The 21,328-nt window shown below is 37.4% G+C and overlaps 1 protein-coding gene across 6 annotated transcripts; it reads left to right on the plus strand.

The window, feature by feature from the left end:
* Positions 1-17,212: 17,212 nt before the first annotated feature.
* On the plus strand, positions 17,213-20,904 carry LOC120280006 (GDSL esterase/lipase At4g10955-like). 6 transcript variants are annotated; one of them, XM_039286698.1, is made up of 4 exons: positions 17,213-17,305; positions 17,574-17,623; positions 18,039-18,136; positions 19,699-20,904. In XM_039286698.1, exons 3-4 carry the CDS (start codon positions 18,075-18,077, stop codon positions 20,663-20,665), a joined length of 1,029 nt encoding a protein of 342 aa, XP_039142632.1. In that variant the 5' UTR covers positions 17,213-17,305; positions 17,574-17,623; positions 18,039-18,074; the 3' UTR covers positions 20,666-20,904. The 6 variants fall into 6 exon arrangements, with proteins under 6 accessions (XP_039142632.1, XP_039142633.1, XP_039142635.1 ...); XM_039286699.1 differs by having other exon boundaries at positions 17,219-17,305; positions 18,035-18,136; XM_039286697.1 differs by lacking the exon at positions 17,213-17,305 and adding an exon at positions 17,339-17,398 and having other exon boundaries at positions 18,035-18,136.
* Positions 20,905-21,328: the final 424 nt, after the last annotated feature.

Here is a 21,328-nt window from a genome sequence, read left to right on the forward strand (position 1 = left end):
ATGAACATGAATATCCACTAGAAAATAAACACTATGGCTAGACATTTATAGGATTCACGTGTTTGAGGGTGAAGAGAGGATAGAGAGAGAAATCAAAAGAGATTTGCTCATATGAATGGTACCATGTATGCATTATCTTTTTTTCACATACATGTATATAAAGAGCCATGATCATATAATAGGCATTCAATGCGTCCATGAGTGGGCAAAGGATTTGAGAATGAGTATATATACAAATATATATATATATAATTGAATTTTGTATCTGCCATGCATCCATGCATATTAAACCCAGATGCTTTTAAATATCATACCTTGTTCACTTTTTTCCTCCACCCGCTTGATCAAGAGTGTTTCCTTTTTGTTTACTCCGTTCTTCTTTGTATTGCCTCTCCGACCCTCTTTCTTCTCTTCTCTAGTCTCTCTCTCTCTTCCTCTAGGGCTCTATCTTTCTTTCTCCTGTCTCTTCTCTCTCTCCTCTTTTATATATCCTTCTCCACTTTTTTTTTATCTATTTTGATTTTTTTTTTGCTGTTACTTGGTTTTTTTTCTGAAATCCGGGATTTTTATTATATTATATTTTTTTTATTAGATTATAATTATCCTTGTTCATGAATTTTTGCCGATTTTATTTATTTATATTTTATTTTCATCATTATCTTTTCTTGAATATATTTTTTTTAATTAATTAATTTTTTTTAGCATCCGGATCCTCTTCTTTGTTTTATCCGAATCATTAATTAATTTTTTTATTATTACTTTTTTATCCTCACTTTTTCCAGATTTATTTACTTACTATATTTTTTTTTATTTTAATATGTCCGATTTTTTTCCTTGGATTTATTATTTAAAAAAAAATCAAATATTGGAAAATGATTTTAGGGATTTATCCTCCCTTCTTTTTTTTCATTTTTTTATTTTTTTATTAAAAACAATTATTTTATATCCCAACCATCCTCTTGGATAAGGATGGTTATTATTATTTTTTATTCAAATTAAGAAAGGATATTGGGAGATTCTCAAAAATTATCCCTCCTTTTCATAATTATCTCCCTCTTTTATTGACATTATAATTGAAATAAAATCATATTTGGATTAGAACTAGTCAATTAGGATTAAAAAAATCTATATAAGCAGTATACTTGGGCTAATACTGTTTATCAGTATTATTCACAGTCTATGTGTATGTCCCCTATGGGAGAAACAGTGGTTGTAAGGTAGCAGGATTTTTCTAGGAGATCAGTAAGTCACCGTAACTTTCATACATATTTGTCCTTTTGGCAATCTTTTAATTGAGGGGTGTTTGTCACCTATTAGTATGTATATATATATATATATATAAACTAATGATAATTGTTGAATGCAAGGAATATGCCTCTCAACTTTTAGTTGAGAGATGAAGGGTAAACAAACGAATTAGTTCTAAATTTTAAAGTATTTAACACACAAATTATTAATAATTAATGCAAACTTGTATAGTTTTTGAGAATCAAGTTGGTAGGAACCTTTCAAAACATTATAAATATGGGTTCCATACATCGGAAGATCAAATGTCAATAGCTTCTCATTGTTTGTTTAGCTTTCCCATACTTATTGTTTGGATAAGCTGGAATTCCGAACTGTTGGTGGGTGATAAATCCAATGTTTTAATTATTAAGGTATTTGTCAGGGTTTTTCAGCATTGCAATAGTTAAAAAATCTCAGCTAAAGACTATAGCACTATTACGATTTGTTATTACTATAGCAATTGTGATTACTATAGCAATATTGATGTTCACTTATACAATTCGTCTATGGCTGCATGCTACCTGTAAACCTTTCTGTTGATCCTATGCAAGCTCTATGGGGGCCGTAAGGAGCCTGCATGCCTTTTTGCCGATCTTGTGCGACCTCTATTACAACAAATACAAATAATTAAAACAAAACATTGATTTTAGCATGAAAAACTCTCTTAATCGAGGGAAAAACCATGGGACTCTGTAGAGCCACTTGAAATGCTTCCACTATATCAACAATGGAGTTATAAAGGTTTCCCTCTAACTAACTAGAGATATAGAAGCATAATGGCATGGGTAACCAAAAGGAGAAACTATCAACAACACAGATTTATCATCTTCACACAAAAATGAAAACTTTGACCCCAAGGAGAGATAAAAGAGAGATTTGGAGATCTACTTACCAGGAGTACTACCTGAAGTGTACGCGAAATCCGGCACGAAATGCTATCCGTTTCTCTTGTAAACATCAAACCCTAGCCTTTTTTTCTATTTCTCCTTGAGTCCTTTTTTTTCCCCTAATCTTGCTCCAGTGTATCACACACTCACTCACCCACAAATGAAAGACGATCAAAATAAAACCCCTTCTCTTGAGATTACCCTTTTGCGCTTGCCTTTTTATTAATTGACATAGCTTTTTTTTTTTTTTTCTTTTAAGTGGGATGACCTACTTCATTAATTGTTAGGGCCCCAAATATGGAAACACCCTAAAAATATTTAACTTGATATGATTAAAATTATATTTTTATATATTTGAATCTACTCTTTTAGGTATATTTACAACCGAAACTGGTCATGGATGTCTTTAAGTGAGTACACCAAGCAAAGGCGGAAGGAAGGGGGGTCAAGGGGGTGCTTGAGCACCCCCTTGACCCAGCCAAGTATATATATATATATATATATATATATATATATATATATATATATATATATATATATATATATATATATATATATATATATATCCATCCAATTATATATATTATAATATATATTTGTAAATATATATTATACAAATATCAAATTTTTGCATACTAATACGTATAGACTAAATAAATTATGTTTAGGGGAAAAATATTTTATTATTCGACCCAGTAATATTTTATAAATGGGTTAATATAGTATAATTTTTTTTTTTCAAAAATCTATTATTTGACTCATTCATTTATTATAAATTAGTTTATATAGTATAAATATTATATTTTTTAGAAAAAAAATTTGCAAAAATTTATTGTTTGACCACTTGATGTTTATAAACTAGGATATAACATATAGAAAATATATATTTTTAGAAGAAATATTTATAAAAATCTATTATTTGGCCCTTGATTTCTTACTTGATAGTTCCTAAAAAAATTTATAATTGCTTTATAGCCTTTTTTTTTTTTGTTTCCCAAATTGGCTCGGTCGAACCATAATGAATATGTCCTGTAACTAATTTGAATATATATTTTTATAAATTTTTTAAAGGACAATTTTTTAAACCTAGTTTCAATTTTTCGAGTCCGCTCCCCCTTTATTTTCCTTCTAGTTCCGCCATTGACACCAGGAATTGTGAAAGTCTTTTCACAGTAATATAAAATTTAAAAAAAAATAATTAATTTGAGTGGGTAACTGATATCTTTGAGTTAATAAAGTTTGCCCACTCTTTCTAAATTTCTAAATAGATAGTACATGATCCCAAGTGGGTAGAGCTGCAATCTATGTGAGTAGTGGGCACGGCTAGATTAGCAAAGACTTATAATTTTTTGTTTTTTTGCCTACCATCTTAATCATTAAGTATCTTAAATTAGGATTCATTGAAACGGTCACACTACATAAGATTTTATCCCCTCAAATCAGAAGTTGCCACATCAGAATTTTTTCTCTTTTTTTTCCAATTAATTTCTCTTCATTATCTAAACTTGTAAACGGTAAACCGGAAACTCTTCTGGGGTTTGTGCTTTACAATTTAGGGTTCATGGCTTAGGATTTATGATTTAAGGTTTAGCGTTTATGTTTTTAAAATTTTGGATATAGAATTTTATAGTATTTGGATTTAAGATTTTTAGTTTTAGGTAGGGTTTTATAACATTTTATAATTTTAAAAATTTAGTGATTTATGCACTTTGAATTTAAAGTTTATAGAGAAAAAAATGGCGTGAATGCCAAGTTGGCGTACATGTCATTCGAGAAATCTATTTGTAAACAGGAAATTTGTCAGGACCAGAGATGTAGTATTCCTTGAAGGCCAAGTGATAGACGATGGCAACCAAGGTGAATCTCCTAGTTCCTCTATTGGAGTTTCTGACAATTTGGATCCTATATCCCTTCTTATGGTGAATGTAAATCAAGGAGGAGATGTCCAAGAAGATGGTGATGAGGGTAATTTCAACCCATCCAACTAATGAAGTAAAGCTAGTTGACGGGCATCATCAACACAAGCCTATCTGAATGATGGAATGAGGCCAGTTGAAAGGGAAAGACAAACTCATTCAGTTGATGCTATAAAATCAACTGATGAAGAAGAACAACAACCATCACCAACACCACTAGTGGAATCTCAGTTGAGAAGAACTACTAGAGAGCATTGTCCTTCTAGTAGATGTTGTGTGAAGTCTGCCATGCTTAGTAATGGTGGAGAGCCAGAATCCTACCAAGAGGCTAAGTTAAATGACAAGAAGCAGAAGTGGTTTAAAGCAGTGCAAGAAGGAATGAGCTCCTTGCATGAGAATCACAACTATGATTTTTAGTGAAGCTTCCAAAAAGCAAGAAGACACTAAAGTATAAGCGGGTATACAAGAAAAGGATCTTGCCTAAGGAGAAGCTTGAAGCATGTAAGTAAAGGGTATTCTTGGATGAAGCCCCCAAATGGAGCTGAGGGGGAGGTTTGTTCTGTTTTAGCCCATTTGGGCTAGAAGAAATAAGTTGGGCTTTGGCCCAATATAAAATGAAAAAAAGAAGAAAAAAAATGAAGCTACGTCAATTGGTGGAAAGGGCAAGGACAAAGTTGGGTTTTCACATAAAACCCTATTTGATGAATTCTCACATTCATTGGAGAGTGAGAAGGGGGAGGAGAGGAAAGAAGCTAAGAAGAAGAAGCAAATGGGGGTTAGGGAGTTAGGGCTTGAGCAAGCAAGACGATCGGATGGCAAATCAGTACCAGATCTTGCCCAAATCTCGGGTAGAGAATCCCTGCGGGTAGCTCTCCTAACCTACCAAGTTTGATCTTCCCTTAATCTCTTCTTAATGTCTTTATTGTGTGGATCTATCCTAGTGATGTATGTGTTATTGAGAGTGAGCTCTTAACTTGTTATGCTCTCATTCCTCTTGTAAACCTCTAGTTAGCTAGAGAGAACCCCTTGTATCTCCATTAATTGATATAGTGGAAGCTTTGTAAGAGGCTTTAAGGAGTCCCGTGGGTTTTCCCTCGATTTGAAGGGGTTTCTATGCTAAAATCATTGTCTTGCATTGTTGTATGTTTGATCATCTCATTCTAGTAAAAATTGAGGGGTTTGGTAGTGTTTTGAGCTTGTTTTGAAGGTTTGAAGAGTTGTAAAGACTTGGGAAGGCAATAGAAGCCTCAAGGAATAACAACGCCCCTTGTGTGTGTCCCGCAAATGCACGGGTTTATCGAAGTAATAAAATCCCAGGTGAGTGGGTATCGTATCCACAGGGAGTAGGGAGTAAAAAATACTTAAATTGTTTCTTAACTAGCGAAGTATGAATAGTGATTTGTGTGACAAGATGTAATGCAAACAGAAGTAAGAGAGACAAGAGAGAGAGAGCAAGTAAAGGAGAGATAAGACAATCGATATAAATGGGGTACTCGGATATTGATCCACCTAGGACAATCGTTTCAAGTGCAAAAACCCTTTAATATGCTTCCTAACTAATGTATTAATGAGTCGTGGAGATCCTTTAATACATAATCCCAAATCTAAGGTCAACCATGCCTAACCCTATACATGTCCCGGAGGAGAAATTGAACAATCTTTTAACCTCGCACTCGTATAGAATTGCAATGAGTTCTAGGAATTCCAAGTGATAAATCCTCTTCCTATATTTAGACTTAACCCTTTGGTCCAGGCGGAAAGTCCCTAGTCGCAATTAAGCCCTAGATGCTAAAATCACTTCAACGCTTCACTCCATTGCACACGCAACTAAGCCCCAGCGGAAGGTCATCCCTTAGTCCATTCACTCTACTATGACCACAAAGAACTCGAGGAATTGGAGGTAGAATAAATCACACTGGAGGGGAAAGGGGACGCTCCGCTACCTCTCGACTCATCCTCTCAACCCTCTTCAATCTAGTTTTGTCTAACTCTCATGGTGTGTCACTCACTCACAAGGGTTACCAACAAGAACTCTCAACCCTAGTGTCACTCTAAGGGAGTATTCATACAATCAATGCATTCAAGATTAGAACTCAATAAAAGCATCAATTAATGGAAGCATAATAAAAAGGTTCAAAGAAACAATTCCATCCTAGGGTTCACAATCCAAGTACCCACTAGGGAGTTTAGCTCTCCATGGAGCTAATTACAATCAATGAAATCGAATGTAAAATCAAAGAATCCATAGAAAACCTCCTTGATGGTCGTGACGATGGTCTTGTGGAGAGTTCTCTACTCGTCCAAGAGTCCCTTTGTTCCGCCTAGAATACACCTCGTCGGATTGGTGCCAACGAAAGCTCTCCCACTAACCTTCTTCCAAATGGAGCGCGATGTCGGAGCCATAGAACCTCTCCCAATCCCTAGCCAATACCTCTCAAAATCCTAGCTGCAACCCTCTCTCAAGTTGGGGAAAAGATGGAGAAAACAATCCTGAAATCGGGGCTGAAATCGACCTTAAATAGGGCTGGAATCAGGAATCCACAAGCCCATGTGAATATTTCACACGGCCCGTGTGGCTTCTCTGGATAACTCCTTCTTCGGCAGACTATAAACAGTACATGCTACAGTATTTTTACTACAGTACCTTTGTTGTACCCTGTCCTGATTTAGACCTCGGGCCTATTTAGATTTTTTTTTATGCTTGCATTAGGGATAAAATGGTCATTTAGTAGTAGTGGCATTTTTGCATGTTTGCATGGTAGCTTTTATGTGAAAAATCAGGGGCAATTCCGTCATTTGGATCCATTTTATATGATTTTTCTATTAAGAGGGCAATTAGGTCATTTCCTATTTAAAAATGAAATGAATGAGAGAAAAAAACCTAGAACCTTCTTTTTCCTTCTTCACTTCTTGCTTCCTTGCTTCTTGTTCTTCTTGTTCGTCGAGCATACCCCTAGAAGAAAAATTTTTCCGCGAGAATTTCCGCGAACTTCAATACCAAACTCATTCCTCTCTCACTCCCGAATCCGGTGGCGAAGCGTCCTCCAAGGGAAGGAGCTCGCTAATCGATGAGTGCGTCTCGGGAGCGAGGCGAGTCGGGTTACGTGAGTGGTTAAATTTATAATTGCATAGATTTAATAAGAGGACTAAAAGTATTTCTTCATGTGTTTTATCACATAAACTTGATGATAAATTGACTTCCTTTGATATATATATATATATATATTGAGTACGAATTTACTTGAAATGGTTAAAACTAGAATGCTTATACCTATTTATTTGAAAGAAACATGTTTACTTGCATTTCGTATTTATATGCAAATGAGATATGGTTTTGATGTACATTTCAGTATTTAAACATTGTATGATGGATTATTTGAATTGGAAGTTGGAAAGAATTATATTGTGGCATTTAGTTTTGATGGTGACAGCGGACTTTAGTCCGACACTTCAGTGTGGGGTTCCACGGTCCGGCCCGATGGGAGGCGGCGTGGTTAACCCTCGGTTTACCCCGGGTCAAGAGGTGCGCGGAGCCATTGACGAGGGGGTTACATTATGTGAGAAACCCGGGGTCACCACACGGGGATCTCGGTGCCAACACCAAGGAAAGGCACCCTTTTAAATTTTTAAAAAGTTTTAAAAACTCCTTGGTGGTCCCACGACTAGTCGTGCCACGATTAGTGTGGGAGCTGCTTTTTAGGCCAACTGTATTTTTGGAGCTATGTTCATTATGTTTAAAAAAATGTTATTTGATTTTTACTATTGATGAATCTTGTGTTATTTGTTAATATGTTGAATACTTGAACCCGATTTTATATGCTATTATTATTTCTTTTGAATTACCATTGAAATACTTTATCACTCTATTATATCTATGCTCGACACCACTCACTGGGTAACCTCTCATTACTCACCACTCCCCCTTTTTATCTTTTTCGGGATCGCGACGTTGGACGTAGTTGTCGTTTGCAGCGATGAGAGGTTTATCTGCATTTCTTATTTAGGTTTGTTATAGTATGCATGTACCCTCTATGGATCCACTAGACTTGACCTTATATGTGGTTCTTGTATTTATATTTTTCGGGTTGTATCTTAAAACCCACGGTTTGTCTTTATTATTATTTGCTACTTGTGTTTAGGGTTCCTAGTACTAGGGAACCCTATTTGTGATATTTTATTATGTTGTCTTCTAGTTATATAATTGTGATAACAGGTTTATATTGAGCCTTACGGCGACCTGAATGTGGGGTCGCTGTGGGACCCACTTCTTGTCGTCGTGGCGATTGCCACGTGCCCGGTTAGGTTCGGGGCGTGACAATTTTAGTGGTATCAGAGCTAGTGGTTTACATTGATCTTAGTTTAAATTCTAAAATTGTTGATTTCCTTAAAGACTAGTAGATCCAATTACTGATTTGCATTGAGCATAAGTGCATATAGGAGTTAAGCTTAAAAATTTGTCTCTCTTTGTTCTTTTCAGTTAGAATGCCAGCACAACGTCCACGTACGCGTCGAGGAGCTAGTGTTCCTTCTGGGGAACCTACTCCTGCTCAACCTCCTTCTCCCCATAGGCAAGAGGTCAATTCAGGACATGAGCCTGCTGTGGCAGCTTCTGTGCATGCTCCTGGAGTTCCATGTCCTGTACCTCAGACTGTAACCCCAGGAGTAGCACCACCACCTAAAGCTCTCCAAACCTTTAAGGCATATTGGGATGCTCAGGGTCGTCAGCCGACATATCAGGAATATCGTGATTTCCTTGGTTATTGGAGCTTGTTTGGGGGACAGCCCCATACTGAGCCAGTGTCTGTACTACCACCACCACCACCCCCAATGCCTTCAGTTCAGCAAGCACCAGTGGAAGACAGTAAAATCAATCAGAGCTTAATTTTGTCCAAGCTACTGAAGGAAGCAAGACAGTTGGGATGTAATGCTTTTGATGGTTCAGGTGATGCTATGGCTGCCAAGGAATGGTTAAAGAGGTTGCTTGCTACTTTCGAAGACATGGGCATAGAAGATGAGTTGAAACTAAAGGTTGCAGTCATGCTTTTGGAAAAGCAGAGCAAGGATCCGGTGGGAAACTCTCAAGGGTCGATTCGAAATACCACTCGACTTGGTCGATTTTTCTACATGAGTTTGATGAAGAATATTACACTCGATTTCACCGTGACCGAGCGACAAGAGTACATGAAATTGGTTCGGGGAAATAAAGGCGATGAGCAGAATATGAAGCGATTTGAAAAGAATTGGCAAAATTTTGTACTCGAAATTGTTGGTGGTGAAGAAGCTTTATGTTCCAAGTTTGAGGCGGGGACTGAATCTTAGTATCGAGAGAAGATGGCGATTCATCGGGAATCAAAGCTTCAAAGAAGTGGTTCGATTAGCATTGAGGGTGAGAAATTGGTTCTTGAAGGTAAAACGCCTTTCGTGAAAATTTGGCCAAAAGAAGAAACTTAGATTTTTCAAGGTCGTCCAAGCGCAGCAAGAGTGAGGGTACTTCTTGAGTTTTTCGGGATCCGATTCGATCGGACCTCCGTCGAGCAAGTCGGCAATCAGAAGGGTGCTACATCTGCGAGTGGCAGTTATGGAGGAAAATCAACTGGAAATGTTCCCAGATGCCAAAACTGCAATAGATTTCATCCGAGTCCATGTCGTGAACCACACAGATGCTATCGATTAGTGGGCAGGGTCGGTTACTTTAAGTCAACATGTCCGAGTTAGGCCATGGAACACGGTGGTCAAGACCTCCTCCTGCGGGACGGCGAGTCGAGTCTAAGGGTGTACCGCCTACTACTTCTACACTGTTGCCCCTACCGGATCGGGTTCTTTCGCTAGTAATAGTCCACAAGGTGGAGCAGCACGACCTCGGACCCGTTCTCGGACCGAGTTTTTTGCCATGACCAATGAGGGAAGCCGAGGACGGACCCAACGTGATTACGGTGCATGCTTTCTATTTTTTTCGAGCATGATGCATATGTATTGATTGACTCAGGGTCAGAAAGATCTTTTGTTAGCACTGCATTTTTCATGTCATGCCGATAGAATAGCCTCCCCATTAGGCTGTGAACTTCGATACAAACACCTCCGGGTGAAGAGATTATCAAGGAGGTAGTTTTTTTCGGGTGATGTCCTATCAAAGTGAAGGGTGTAGATTTTTGAGGCGGATCGATTCCATTGGAGATGCGAGATTTTTGATGCCATACTTGGTATGGACTGGTTAAATAGGCATAAGGCTTCCATTGATCGCTTCAAGAAGGAAGTAACTTTGCAAAGCTCTCATGGATCGAGTGTTGTGTTTGAGGGTGAAAGGAAGGTTCTTTCGAGGTGTGTAATATCTTACGTGGGAAGCAAGGAAACTTATCGCATAAGGGATGTGAGGTATACTTGGCTCACATAGTAGATACAAGAATTGTTGGACCAAACGTCATGGATGTTCCTATTGTCCAGGAGTTTGAGGATATATTTCTGAGGAATTGCTCGGATTGCCTCGGACCAGAGAGTTTGAGTTTGCTATTGATTTGCTACTAGATGCTTGCTCAATCTCCATTCCTCCAGTATCGCATGGCACCAGCAGAACTTAAGGAGCTGAAAGATGCGGTTCATGGGATTTGGTGGATAAGGGGTTTATGCGCCCGAGTGTGTCACCTCAGGGTCGTCGGTTCTCTTTGTGAAGAAGAAGGATGGTTCTTTCGGATTGTGTATAGACTACCGGCGGTTGAACAAGGTGACTATCAAGAACAAATATCCTCTACCCGAATCGATGATTTATTTGATCGATTCGTGGGGCAAGAGTGTTTTCAAAGATTGATCTAAGGTCTGGTTATCATCAGTTGAAGATCAAGGAAAGTGATGTGCCGAAGACAGCATTTCGCACACGATACGGGCATTATGAATTTTTGGTCATGCCTTTCGGTCTGACTAATGCCCCAGCTGCTTTTATGGATCTAATGAACAGAGTCTTCAGACCTTATCTCGACAAGTTTGTAATTGTCTTCATCGATGATATTTTGATCTACTCAGCAAATGAAGAAGAGCATGCGCAACATTTGCGTACAGTATTGCAGATCCTTCGAGAAGAGAAGTTGTATGCTAAATTCTCAAAGTGTGAGTTTTGGTTGCATGAAGTGGTCTTCTTAGGGCATGTTGTATCTGGAGAAAGAATCTGTGTGGATCGAAAGAAAGTTGAAGCAATCATTGATTGGGAACAACCAAAGAATGTGTCTGAAGTTCGAAGTTTCCTAGGTTTGGCGGGTTATTATCGGCGTTTTGTGGAGGGGTTTTCTCAGATTGCTGCACCTTTATCACGATTGACTAGAAAGGAGGTAAAGTTTGTTTGGGATGAGAAGTGTGAGAAAAACTTCAAGGAATTGAAGAACCGTTTGACTTCAGCGCCAGTACTTACTCTACCTACTAGTGGTAAAGAGTTTGTAGTGTTCAGTGATGCTTCACGACAGGGTCTTGGCTGTGTATTAATGCAAGATGGGAAGGTAATAGCTTATGCTTCGCGACAGTTGAAGAAGCATGAGTTGAATTACCCTACCCATGATTTGGAGTTAGCAGCAGTAGTTTTTGCCCTGAAAATTTGGCGACATTATCTTTATGGAGAGAAATGCTTGATTTACACTGATTATAAGAGTTTAAAGTATTTGTTTACTCAAAAGGAGCTGAACTTGAGGCAGCGAAGATGGCTAGAGTTGATCAAGGATTATGATTTGGTGATTGACTACCATCCAGGGAAGGCCAATGTGGTAGCAGATGCCCTAAGTAGGAAAACTTCCACTTCTTTAGCTTCTACTACAACATCTTATCAGTCTCAACTTGCAGCTCTTCGAGACATGGATGTGAGGCTTAAGATCGAGCCAAAGGGAGTTTTGTTGGCAAATTTTATGGTGAGACCATCATTACTGGAGCAGATTCAGAAATCTCAGAGGACAGATGAAGAGTTAATGAAAGAAATACAGAGACTGGAAAAAGGTGAACCTAGCAATTTTGGGCTTCGCAGTGATGGTATTCTGGTATTTCAGGGAAGAGTTTGTATTCCAAGGGATGCAGGACTCAGAAGTGCTATTCTAGAAGAAGCTCACTCCTCAGCTTATGCTATACACCCAGGCAGCACTAAGATGTATCGTACGATCAGGGAAAATTATTGGTGGTCTGGAATGAAGCGTGAGATCGCAGAATTTGTAGCAAGATGCTTAGTTTGTCAGCAAGTAAAAGCAGAACATCAACATCCAGCGGGACTATTACAACCTTTACCTATTCCAGAGTGGAAATGGGAGCATATTACTATGGATTTCGTGGTTGGGTTACCGCGTACTCTTCAAGGGCATGACGCTGTGTGGGTTATTGTGGACCGTTTGACAAAGTCAGCCCATTTTCTGGTCATTCATACCAAATACCCTTTGGAGAGGTTAGCGAAGCTATTTATAAGTGAAATCGTTAAACTCCACGGAGTACCTGTTTCAATTGTGTCTGATCGTGACCCGAGATTTACATCTCAGTTTTGGCCTAAGTTTCATCAGGCTCTTGGGACAACTTTGAGATTCAGTACTGCATATCATCCCCAGACAGACGGTCAATCAGAGCGTACAATTCAGACACTTGAGGATATGCTGAGGGCTTGTGTTCTCGATTTCGATGGAAGTTGGGACAAGCACTTACCTCTGGTGGAATTCGCTTACAATAATAGCTTCCATGCAAGTATTGGTATTGCACCTTATGAAGCTTTGTATGGCCGTAAGTGTCGAACACCCCTCTGTTGGAATGAAGTTGGTGAAAGAAAGTTGCAGAGTGTGGAACTAATTGAGGTAACCACAGAAAAAGTGAAGGTAATTCAAGATAGGTTAAAAGTGGCCCAAGACCGGCAGAAAGAGCTATGCTAATAACAGGAGAAGAGATTTAGAGTTCCAAGTTGGTGAGAGAGTTTTCCTGAAGATATCTCCTTGGAAGGGAGTAATTCGGTTCCGTAGCAGGGGAAAGTTAAATCCTCGCTATATTGGGCCATTCTTGATACTTGAAAGAATTGGGCCGATGGCTTTATAGATTACTGATTGCCACCGAGTTAGAGAAAATCCATAATGTTTTTCCACATTTCGTTGTTGAAGAAGTATGTACCGAGATCCAGTCGCATGCACTTGAAACACCTCCAGTTGAACTTCGAGAAGATTTGACTTTTGAAGTGAGACCTGTTCGTATCCTTGATCGGCTAGAAAAAGTACTTCGAGGAAAGGTGGTGCCAGTGGTAAAAGTTCTTTGGAGAAGTGATCAGATTGAGGAGTTAACTTGGGAACCTGAACGGTTCATGAGAAGGAAATATCCTCATTTATTCAATGAGTTGGGTAAGCTGAAATTTTGAGGACAAAATTTTTTTTAAGGATGGTAGAGTGTTGTACCCTGTCCTGATTTAGACCTCGGGCCTATTTAGATTTTTTTTTATGCTTGCATTAGGGATAAAATGGTCATTTAGTAGTAGTGGCATTTTTGCATGTTTGCATGGTAGCTTTTATGTGAAAAATCAGGGGCAATTCTGTCATTTGGATCCATTTTATATGATTTTTCTATTAAGAGGGCAATTAGGTCATTTCCTATTTAAAAAAAAAATGAAATGAATGAGAGAAAAACCTAGAACCTTCTTTTCCTTCTTCACTTCTTGCTTCCTTGCTTCTTGTTCTTCTTGTTCGGCCGAGCATACCCCTAGAAGAAAAAAATTTTCCGGCGAGAATTTCCGGCGAACTTCAATACCAAACTCATTCCTCTCTCACTCCCGAATCCGGTGGCGAAGCGTCCTCCAAGGGGAAGGAGCTCGCCAATCAGTGAGTGCGTCTCAGGACGAGACGACTGGTTCTGTGAGTGGTTAAATTTATAATTGCATAGATTTAATAAGAGGACTAAAATATTTCTTCATGTGTTTTATCACATAAACTTGATGATAAATTGACTTCCTTTGATATATATATATATATTGAGTACGAATTTACTTGAAATGGTTAAAACTAGAATGCTTATACCTATTTATTTGAAAGAAACATGTTTACTTGCATTTCCGTATTTATATGCAAATGAGATATGGTTTGATGTACATTTCCGTATTTAAACATTGTATGATGGATTATTTGAATTGGAAGTTGGAAAGAATTATATTGTGGCATTTAGTTTTGATGGTGACAGCGGACTTTAGTCCGACACTTCAGTGTGGGGTTCCACGGTCCGGCCTGATGGGAGGCGGCGTGGTTAACCCTGGTTTACCCTGGTCAAGAGGTGCGCGGAGCCATTGACAGGGGGTTCTGTTATGTGAGAAACCCGGGGTCACCACACGGGGATCTCAGTGGCCAACACCAAGGAAAGGCACCCTTTTAATTTTAAAAAGTTTTAAAAACTCCTTGGTGGTCCCACGACTAGTCGCTGCCACGATTAGTGTGGGAGCTGCTTTTAGGCCGACCTGTATTTTTTGGAGCTATGTTCATTATGTTTAAAAAAATGTTATTTGATTTTTACTATTGATGAATCTTGTGTTATTTGTTAATATGTTGAATACTTGGAACCGATTTTTATATGCTATTATTATTTCTTTGAATTACCATTGAAATACTTTTATCACTCTGTTATATCTATGCCGACACCACTCACTCGGGTAACCTCTCGTTACTCACCACTCCCCTTTTTATCTTTTTCGGATCGCGACGTTGGACGGAGTTGTCTGTCTGCGTGATAGAGAGGTTTATCCGTCACTTCTTATTTAGGTTTGTTATAGTATGCATGTACCCTCTATGGATCCACTAGACTTGACCTTATATGTGGTTCTTGTATTTATATTTTCGGGTTGTATCTTAAAAACCCCGGTTTGTCTTTCATTATTGTTGCTACTTGTGTTTAGGGTTCCTAGTACTAGGGAACCCTATTTGTGATATTTTATTATGTTGTCTTCTAGTTATATAATTGTGATAACAGGTTTATATTGAGCCTTACGGTGACCTGAATGTGGGGTCGCTGTGGGACCCACTTCTTGTCATCGTGGTGATTGCCACGTGCCCGGTTAGGTTCGGGGCGTGACAACCTTGCTACGGTACCGGTCTGAAACACTCCCGAAACCATGCTTTCATCGAGGTAACGTAAACGGACACACATTTACGTCGTAGATCGCTTTGCTTCTTCAATGAACGGCCACGTTGGTGGAGATCTTGTTACACATGCACAAGCTGGAATACTTAGAATGTGACTGCCTCTGTGCCCCTCCAAATCATTGTGCTAGCTCGAATACAAGGAGATTAGCACACATTCTAGCATCTTGAACCCGACTTATATTTTCGCGTTTGAACCTTCTCAAGATTTCCTCCAAATGGTGCACTCACGATCTACATTGGCTTATTTCTATAAGATTTGGCTTTACAACCCTATATGCATGAAAGTAACATAAATACACATATATTAGCATTAAAACCCGATAAAAGTAATGCTCATCATAAGGAAAGAACACTTTGTATTCTTATCACACAAGCACTTATCAAGGAACCTCTACAAGCTTAGCTGTAAGGTATGCTAGCCGCACAAAATCGGCAGTGAAGTGTGCGAGCAATTTTTGGCCACATGCAGACCGCACAGTATCATAGTATCTTTGTTGGCTAAAGAGCGTGCGGGCCACATTCAGACCGCACAGGGTCGACATAAGGGTATGAGGGCAAGTGTGTAGCCACAGACGGACCACACACGAATAGTAACAGTGCTACAGTCAGTGAATAGTACCATTGTTACAGTGGTTCTACAGGTTTTTTCACTATTCCATAGCCTGCAAAACCCCAATAATCCTAGACTCACTCCTAATTTTCCCTTTTTTTTTTTCTCACGATCATCTTAACTTATTTAAAAGGAATCAATGTTACTAAGGAGTTCTACCAGAAATAAAAATACAAAGAGATGAGAAGAAGCATATACAAGAAATAAAAGAAGAGGAACATATAAAAAAAAAAATGAAAAAGCAGAATAACAATAACAGAAATAAGTATAAAAAGAAGACCATAAATCAAGCCAAGGAAATTTTTTCTTTTTTTTACTCTACTCAAAACAAAGAAGAAGAAATTGAAGAATAAAACAAATGAGGAAAAAAAATAAAGAAGTTTTTAATATTTAAAAAAAATAGAAAGGTTGATCAAATGCATTATTGGACTGCAGAGAAATTATGATAAAGGAAGGGATTTGATGCTCATCACAAATATTAAAAAAATTATAAGTTAGTTAATATTTCAGCGTCTTTTAATTTGTTTTCAATATTTAAAATCTTGAAGAATTAATTCATTTTTGGTGGCACTCAAATAAATGTAGTTAGTTGGCCGCATTTGTTTTCTCTTTTGAGTGACATCAAATTTGTTTTCTTTCATAACTTCCTTCAACCAACTCAAATTTGTCAATTTATGTTAAGCCAAATTCCAACAGAGCTTAGAGCCTCATCCACCCCTTAAATCAATCAATTGTACATATCTGAGCTCCTCCTGGCCCTGCCCGGCCCGGTTTTGTCTTCTCGGTTAAGTGGCCTTTTCAGGGATGTTAATGAGGTGAGGATACATTCCCGACTCCAGACCTAAACTTTTAAACTTCTAAACTCGTCCTTGACTCCGGCCCTAATATGGGGAATTCTTTTTTCCTATTCCTGTCCCTGCGGAGATTTTTTGAATTCGGGGATCCCCGGACCTGATTAATATATTAAATTATTATTATTATTTAAAATAAAATTTATAAAATATCTGCTAAAAACACTATAAAATTTTTTAATAATTAAGAAATTCATTTGCAAATACGAGTAGTCAACATGTTCAAAGCCCAACATAAAATACCTATATATATATAATATTTAAATTAAATATTTAATGTTTTGGGGTTGGGGCCGAAGCAAGGAAGATATTACCTAGCCCTGCCCTTGACCCCGACGGAGAATTATTTCCAGGCCATGGCCCCGACTTTCGAAAAAAATTCTCCAACCCAGCTCTAATGGGTGGGGGAATTGGGTCCCCGGGCAGGACCAGGCCCAGTAACATCCCTAGGCCTCTTATGTACGGCTAGTACCAAATGTTAAAAGACGGTTATACCCTCTCTATATATAAAAAAAATAATAAATTTCTCAACAAATAAAAACAATGTCGGTTATCTAAAATTTTGAAAATTGGGCGGTGCTTGCTCGATCGTTCAGCGATTCCATCCTTCAACCTCAATCTCTTATCCTCCTTCTTCGAGGTAATGAATCACTATATAGATTGAAACTATGATCTAAGAACCCTAATCCCATGATCTCACGATTTAAAGCTCTCGCATGTCCTTTTCTCAATGGTTGCTTCTATATATATATATATATATATTTTCTATTTTTTTATTATAATATTGGTTTTTGCTTGCTGACTTTTCGTTGATTATTTAATCTAGATTTTTTTATTTTATGATTTTTTAATGGTTGTTGTTTTTCAATTTTGTTTGTGCTGTTTCTGATTCTGGTTGTGGATTTTAGAGAGGAGAATTTGGTGGATCTGAGGAAGGGGTTCAGGATCTGAAAGAACGGTATGTTTTGAGTTTTTTCTAAGGAAAATTTTTGGTTCTGAATATTAATTTGATGGAATTGCATTGGATGATTGGTGTCTAGTTTTTGCGTTTTTGAAAATGTTTGATTGGAATTGTTGCTGTGCTCCTGCTAATGTTCATGCTATTTAGACTTTTGATTTATGGTTTATGTTGTGGTTTGGATTTATCATGCCAAGGGATTGATAAATAGCTTGGTATTGATGTCCTTTTGCTGCTTGCTTGGATGATGGAATGAAAAGATTGCTTCATTTTATTGTTGTTTCTTTTATATACATATGTATAACAAAAATGCTGCCTTTTCCATTCGTGTTTTAATCTCACGGAATGGAGGATGAGTTGTGAGAATCTGAAATATTTTTATTTGTTTTTGTTTCTTTTCTTTTCTTCTAGCCAGCATCGAGTTATCAACCGAAGAGTTAGGGCACTGAATATGGTTTCTAAAAGGGATATATTTGACATCTCAGGGCCTTTGCATTTGTCTTCTGTAAATTGGTAAGGGTTTTACTTTCTCATTGGCGAAGGTTGAATCTTCTTACTATATAGTTTTAAGAATCTGGAACCTTTTGTCTGGACGACAAGTGCATGTTAGATAGTTAATTTTCATGGTATATTGTCTAAAAACAAACAAAAATTACCAGCAAGATTTTATGCAAATTCTTCTCATCGTAGCCTGCTGGCATGTTATATTTGTAGCTAATTTTACAAACTTGGCCTTAATGTCAGGAAATATTTCACAAGTCAATGTGTGTGTGTGTGTGTTTTTCAAGTACTTGAACTCAGAGGCATTAAAGATTCAAATTTAATATTCTATTACAAATTCTTACTAGCACTCACAATTTGATTACAATGATATATGTTGAATTCTGGTTCACATTCATATTTACATTACACATCATAGTTTTTGTGTGTATTTCTTCTAAATAATTCCAATTTTTAAGGGGACAAAGACAGATATTGATTGCAGCAATGGTCTGATCTGGCTCTGAAAAATACAGTCTGCTAAAGAGGGATTGTAAGAAATCTTAGAAGATAATTCAAATATTCTTCAATCTACTGTCAACAGCTGAATGAAGTAGTTTTTATTGTTGTACTTAATTTAGAATAGAACAAGTTAAACCATAAACAGATGTGTCTTCTTTGTAGGATTTCATTTTCTGTAAATTTTTAGCTTCATGCTATTGACGTGAATGTGAAGCTCTTCTAATTGTCAAGCCTTACAAATGCATGCAAAAGAAATTTGTTCTCTTGATTGAGTCACACTTATGCTTAGAAGTCTACAATTTTGCATATACTTGTCATAAGCATATGAATTTCATTAGCAGTATGTTGTTGTGTTTTGACTTAATAGTATGTGATGCCAAATAATCATGAAGCAATATTTTCTCAAATTTCAAACTATTAACAGGTGATATTTTTCTTCCTTATGTTGAAAATTGTCCTGTTTTAAACATTTTTCAGTAATAATACTGCAAATCAATATTCTTTAGATAATATGACATTGAATTAGTCAAATGAAGAATATGCTTGATTATGGAGGGCTTGTTTTGCGAAAATATGAGTGGCCCTTAAGCCTGATGTGATAGAATGACATGTCTATCTGGCTTACAAACAACTGATTTAGCAAATACTTGTTTTTAGGATGTTTGATGTATTATGATGGGACTACTTACAATGAAAATTACATTTCCTAATGTTGAAATTGCCACTTCAAATATTGTGGTTTGCTACTAAATCAATAGTTTAAACTAATCCATGTGCATCTCGTGTGAGAATTTGTTGCTCCAGAAAGTGAGATTACTGTTGAATTTTGTTAGAGTGGATTATATTCATGCTTTATCATATAGATTATTTAGGGGATAAAAACAAGAGCTTAGTGGCATGAATATCATCCCTATTGTGTGTATTCATTTCTTTGTGCCACTCGTAACTTGCACGATCTATTTTTCTTTTCTTTTGTTTTTATAAGGTTGAGATTGACACCAGAGCGTTGATTATGTTTCTTTTTCTATTTTGGTGAAACATCACAATTTGCTCTTTGTCTTTGAATCAAATAGGAAATGTCCACAACACCGGAGGACTGTCGCTGCCAGTTTAGTTCAGTCTTGTTATGTACTAGAACGGGACCGCCAACAAAATTGCTTGGCATCTGAAGCTCTTGCTCCTGCTTGGTGGAAATTCTTCCATTTTGAACTAATACGCACACTTATTGATGATGCTGATTTTTCCATATTTGGCGCCATTTTCAAGTTCAATCCCCCAATTTCCATGCAGAACTCTACCATGTCGGATGCTCCCAAGTTTGTCATTGCCTTCAGGGGTACTATCACCAAAAAAGACTCTTTCGCTCGAGATATCACACTGGACCTTCATTTCATTCGGAATGGTCTCCATAAAACCTCTCGCAGCGATATAGCAATGCAGGCAGTTCGGAATGTTGTTTCTGCTGTCGGGAATGTTAACATATGGTTAGCTGGCCATTCATTGGGGTCAGCCATGGCCACTTTTGCCGGAAGGAACATGGCTAAGACAGGTCACCTTCTTGAAACATTTCTCTTCAATCCACCATTCCTCTCAGCTCCAATTGAAAGAATCAAAGACAAAAAGGTGAAACAAGGACTTCGCATTGCAAACAGCTTCTTTACTGCAGGACTTGCCATCGCCCTGAAAGGCCGGCACGAGAAATCTTCAGAGGATTCTTTTACCATTCTCTCAGCATGGGTACCATCCCTCTTTGTGAATCCTGATGACCATATTTGTTCAGAATACATCGGCTACTTTGACCACCGGGCGAAAATGGAGGAGATTGGTGTGGGGAGCATCGAGAGGCTGGCAACACAGAATTCAATTGGCGATCTTTTCTTGAGCGCATTTGGGAAGGAATCTGAACCTCTGCATCTTCTTCCTTCAGCAAATTTGACAATTAATATGAGTCCTTCTCCCGACTTCAAAACAGCTCATGGGATTCATCAATGGTGGACACCAGATGCAAATTTGCAAACAAAGGAATACAGGTATAGATGATATTCACTCAGTGAACCATCAATCTTTTGGCAATGAATGTTTGAAGACATTGTCATGTTGATTTATGCTAGGGTGTTAGTAATTGTTAATTTATACCTGTGTATCCTTAATTGTTTGAACCATTATTTTATGTGTAAACCATTGTGATCAGAGATGTCAAACATGGGACATTTTACAATGTTGTAGCTCTACTTTGCCGTTTTAATGGTCACCCTGAAATCCAATGGGTTTTGTTTTTCTATTTCATTTTCCTGTTTTGGAGCGATTATTTAAAATGTGATTCAGTGAATCAAATTACAGAAGTTTTATTCTATCAATCTTATTTATCATCAGTCAAGCGTGATATATCTTTAAAATATGTAAAAGGTTTTGATATATATTAAAATTTATTTATTATATTGGAAATGAATAGAAGTTTGCTTTTTTAAATTTTATCATAATTAGATTGCAGAAAAAAGACATTTGATCTATGGCTAAATTTCTGTCAATCTCAAATGGTCCAGAAATTTTATAAAAATCCACCATCTTCATTTTCAAATACATTCCCATCAATGATGGGTTGCAAGTAATAAATGCAGATGAAAAAAAGTCTTTACCGTCATTCCTTGATAATTGAAATAAAAATAAATTAGGTTTAACTATTAAAAAAAATTGAAATGCAGG

This window comes from Dioscorea cayenensis, chromosome 17, assembly GCF_009730915.1.
Source record: "Dioscorea cayenensis subsp. rotundata cultivar TDr96_F1 chromosome 17, TDr96_F1_v2_PseudoChromosome.rev07_lg8_w22 25.fasta, whole genome shotgun sequence".
Taxonomy (NCBI): domain Eukaryota; kingdom Viridiplantae; phylum Streptophyta; class Magnoliopsida; order Dioscoreales; family Dioscoreaceae; genus Dioscorea; species Dioscorea cayenensis.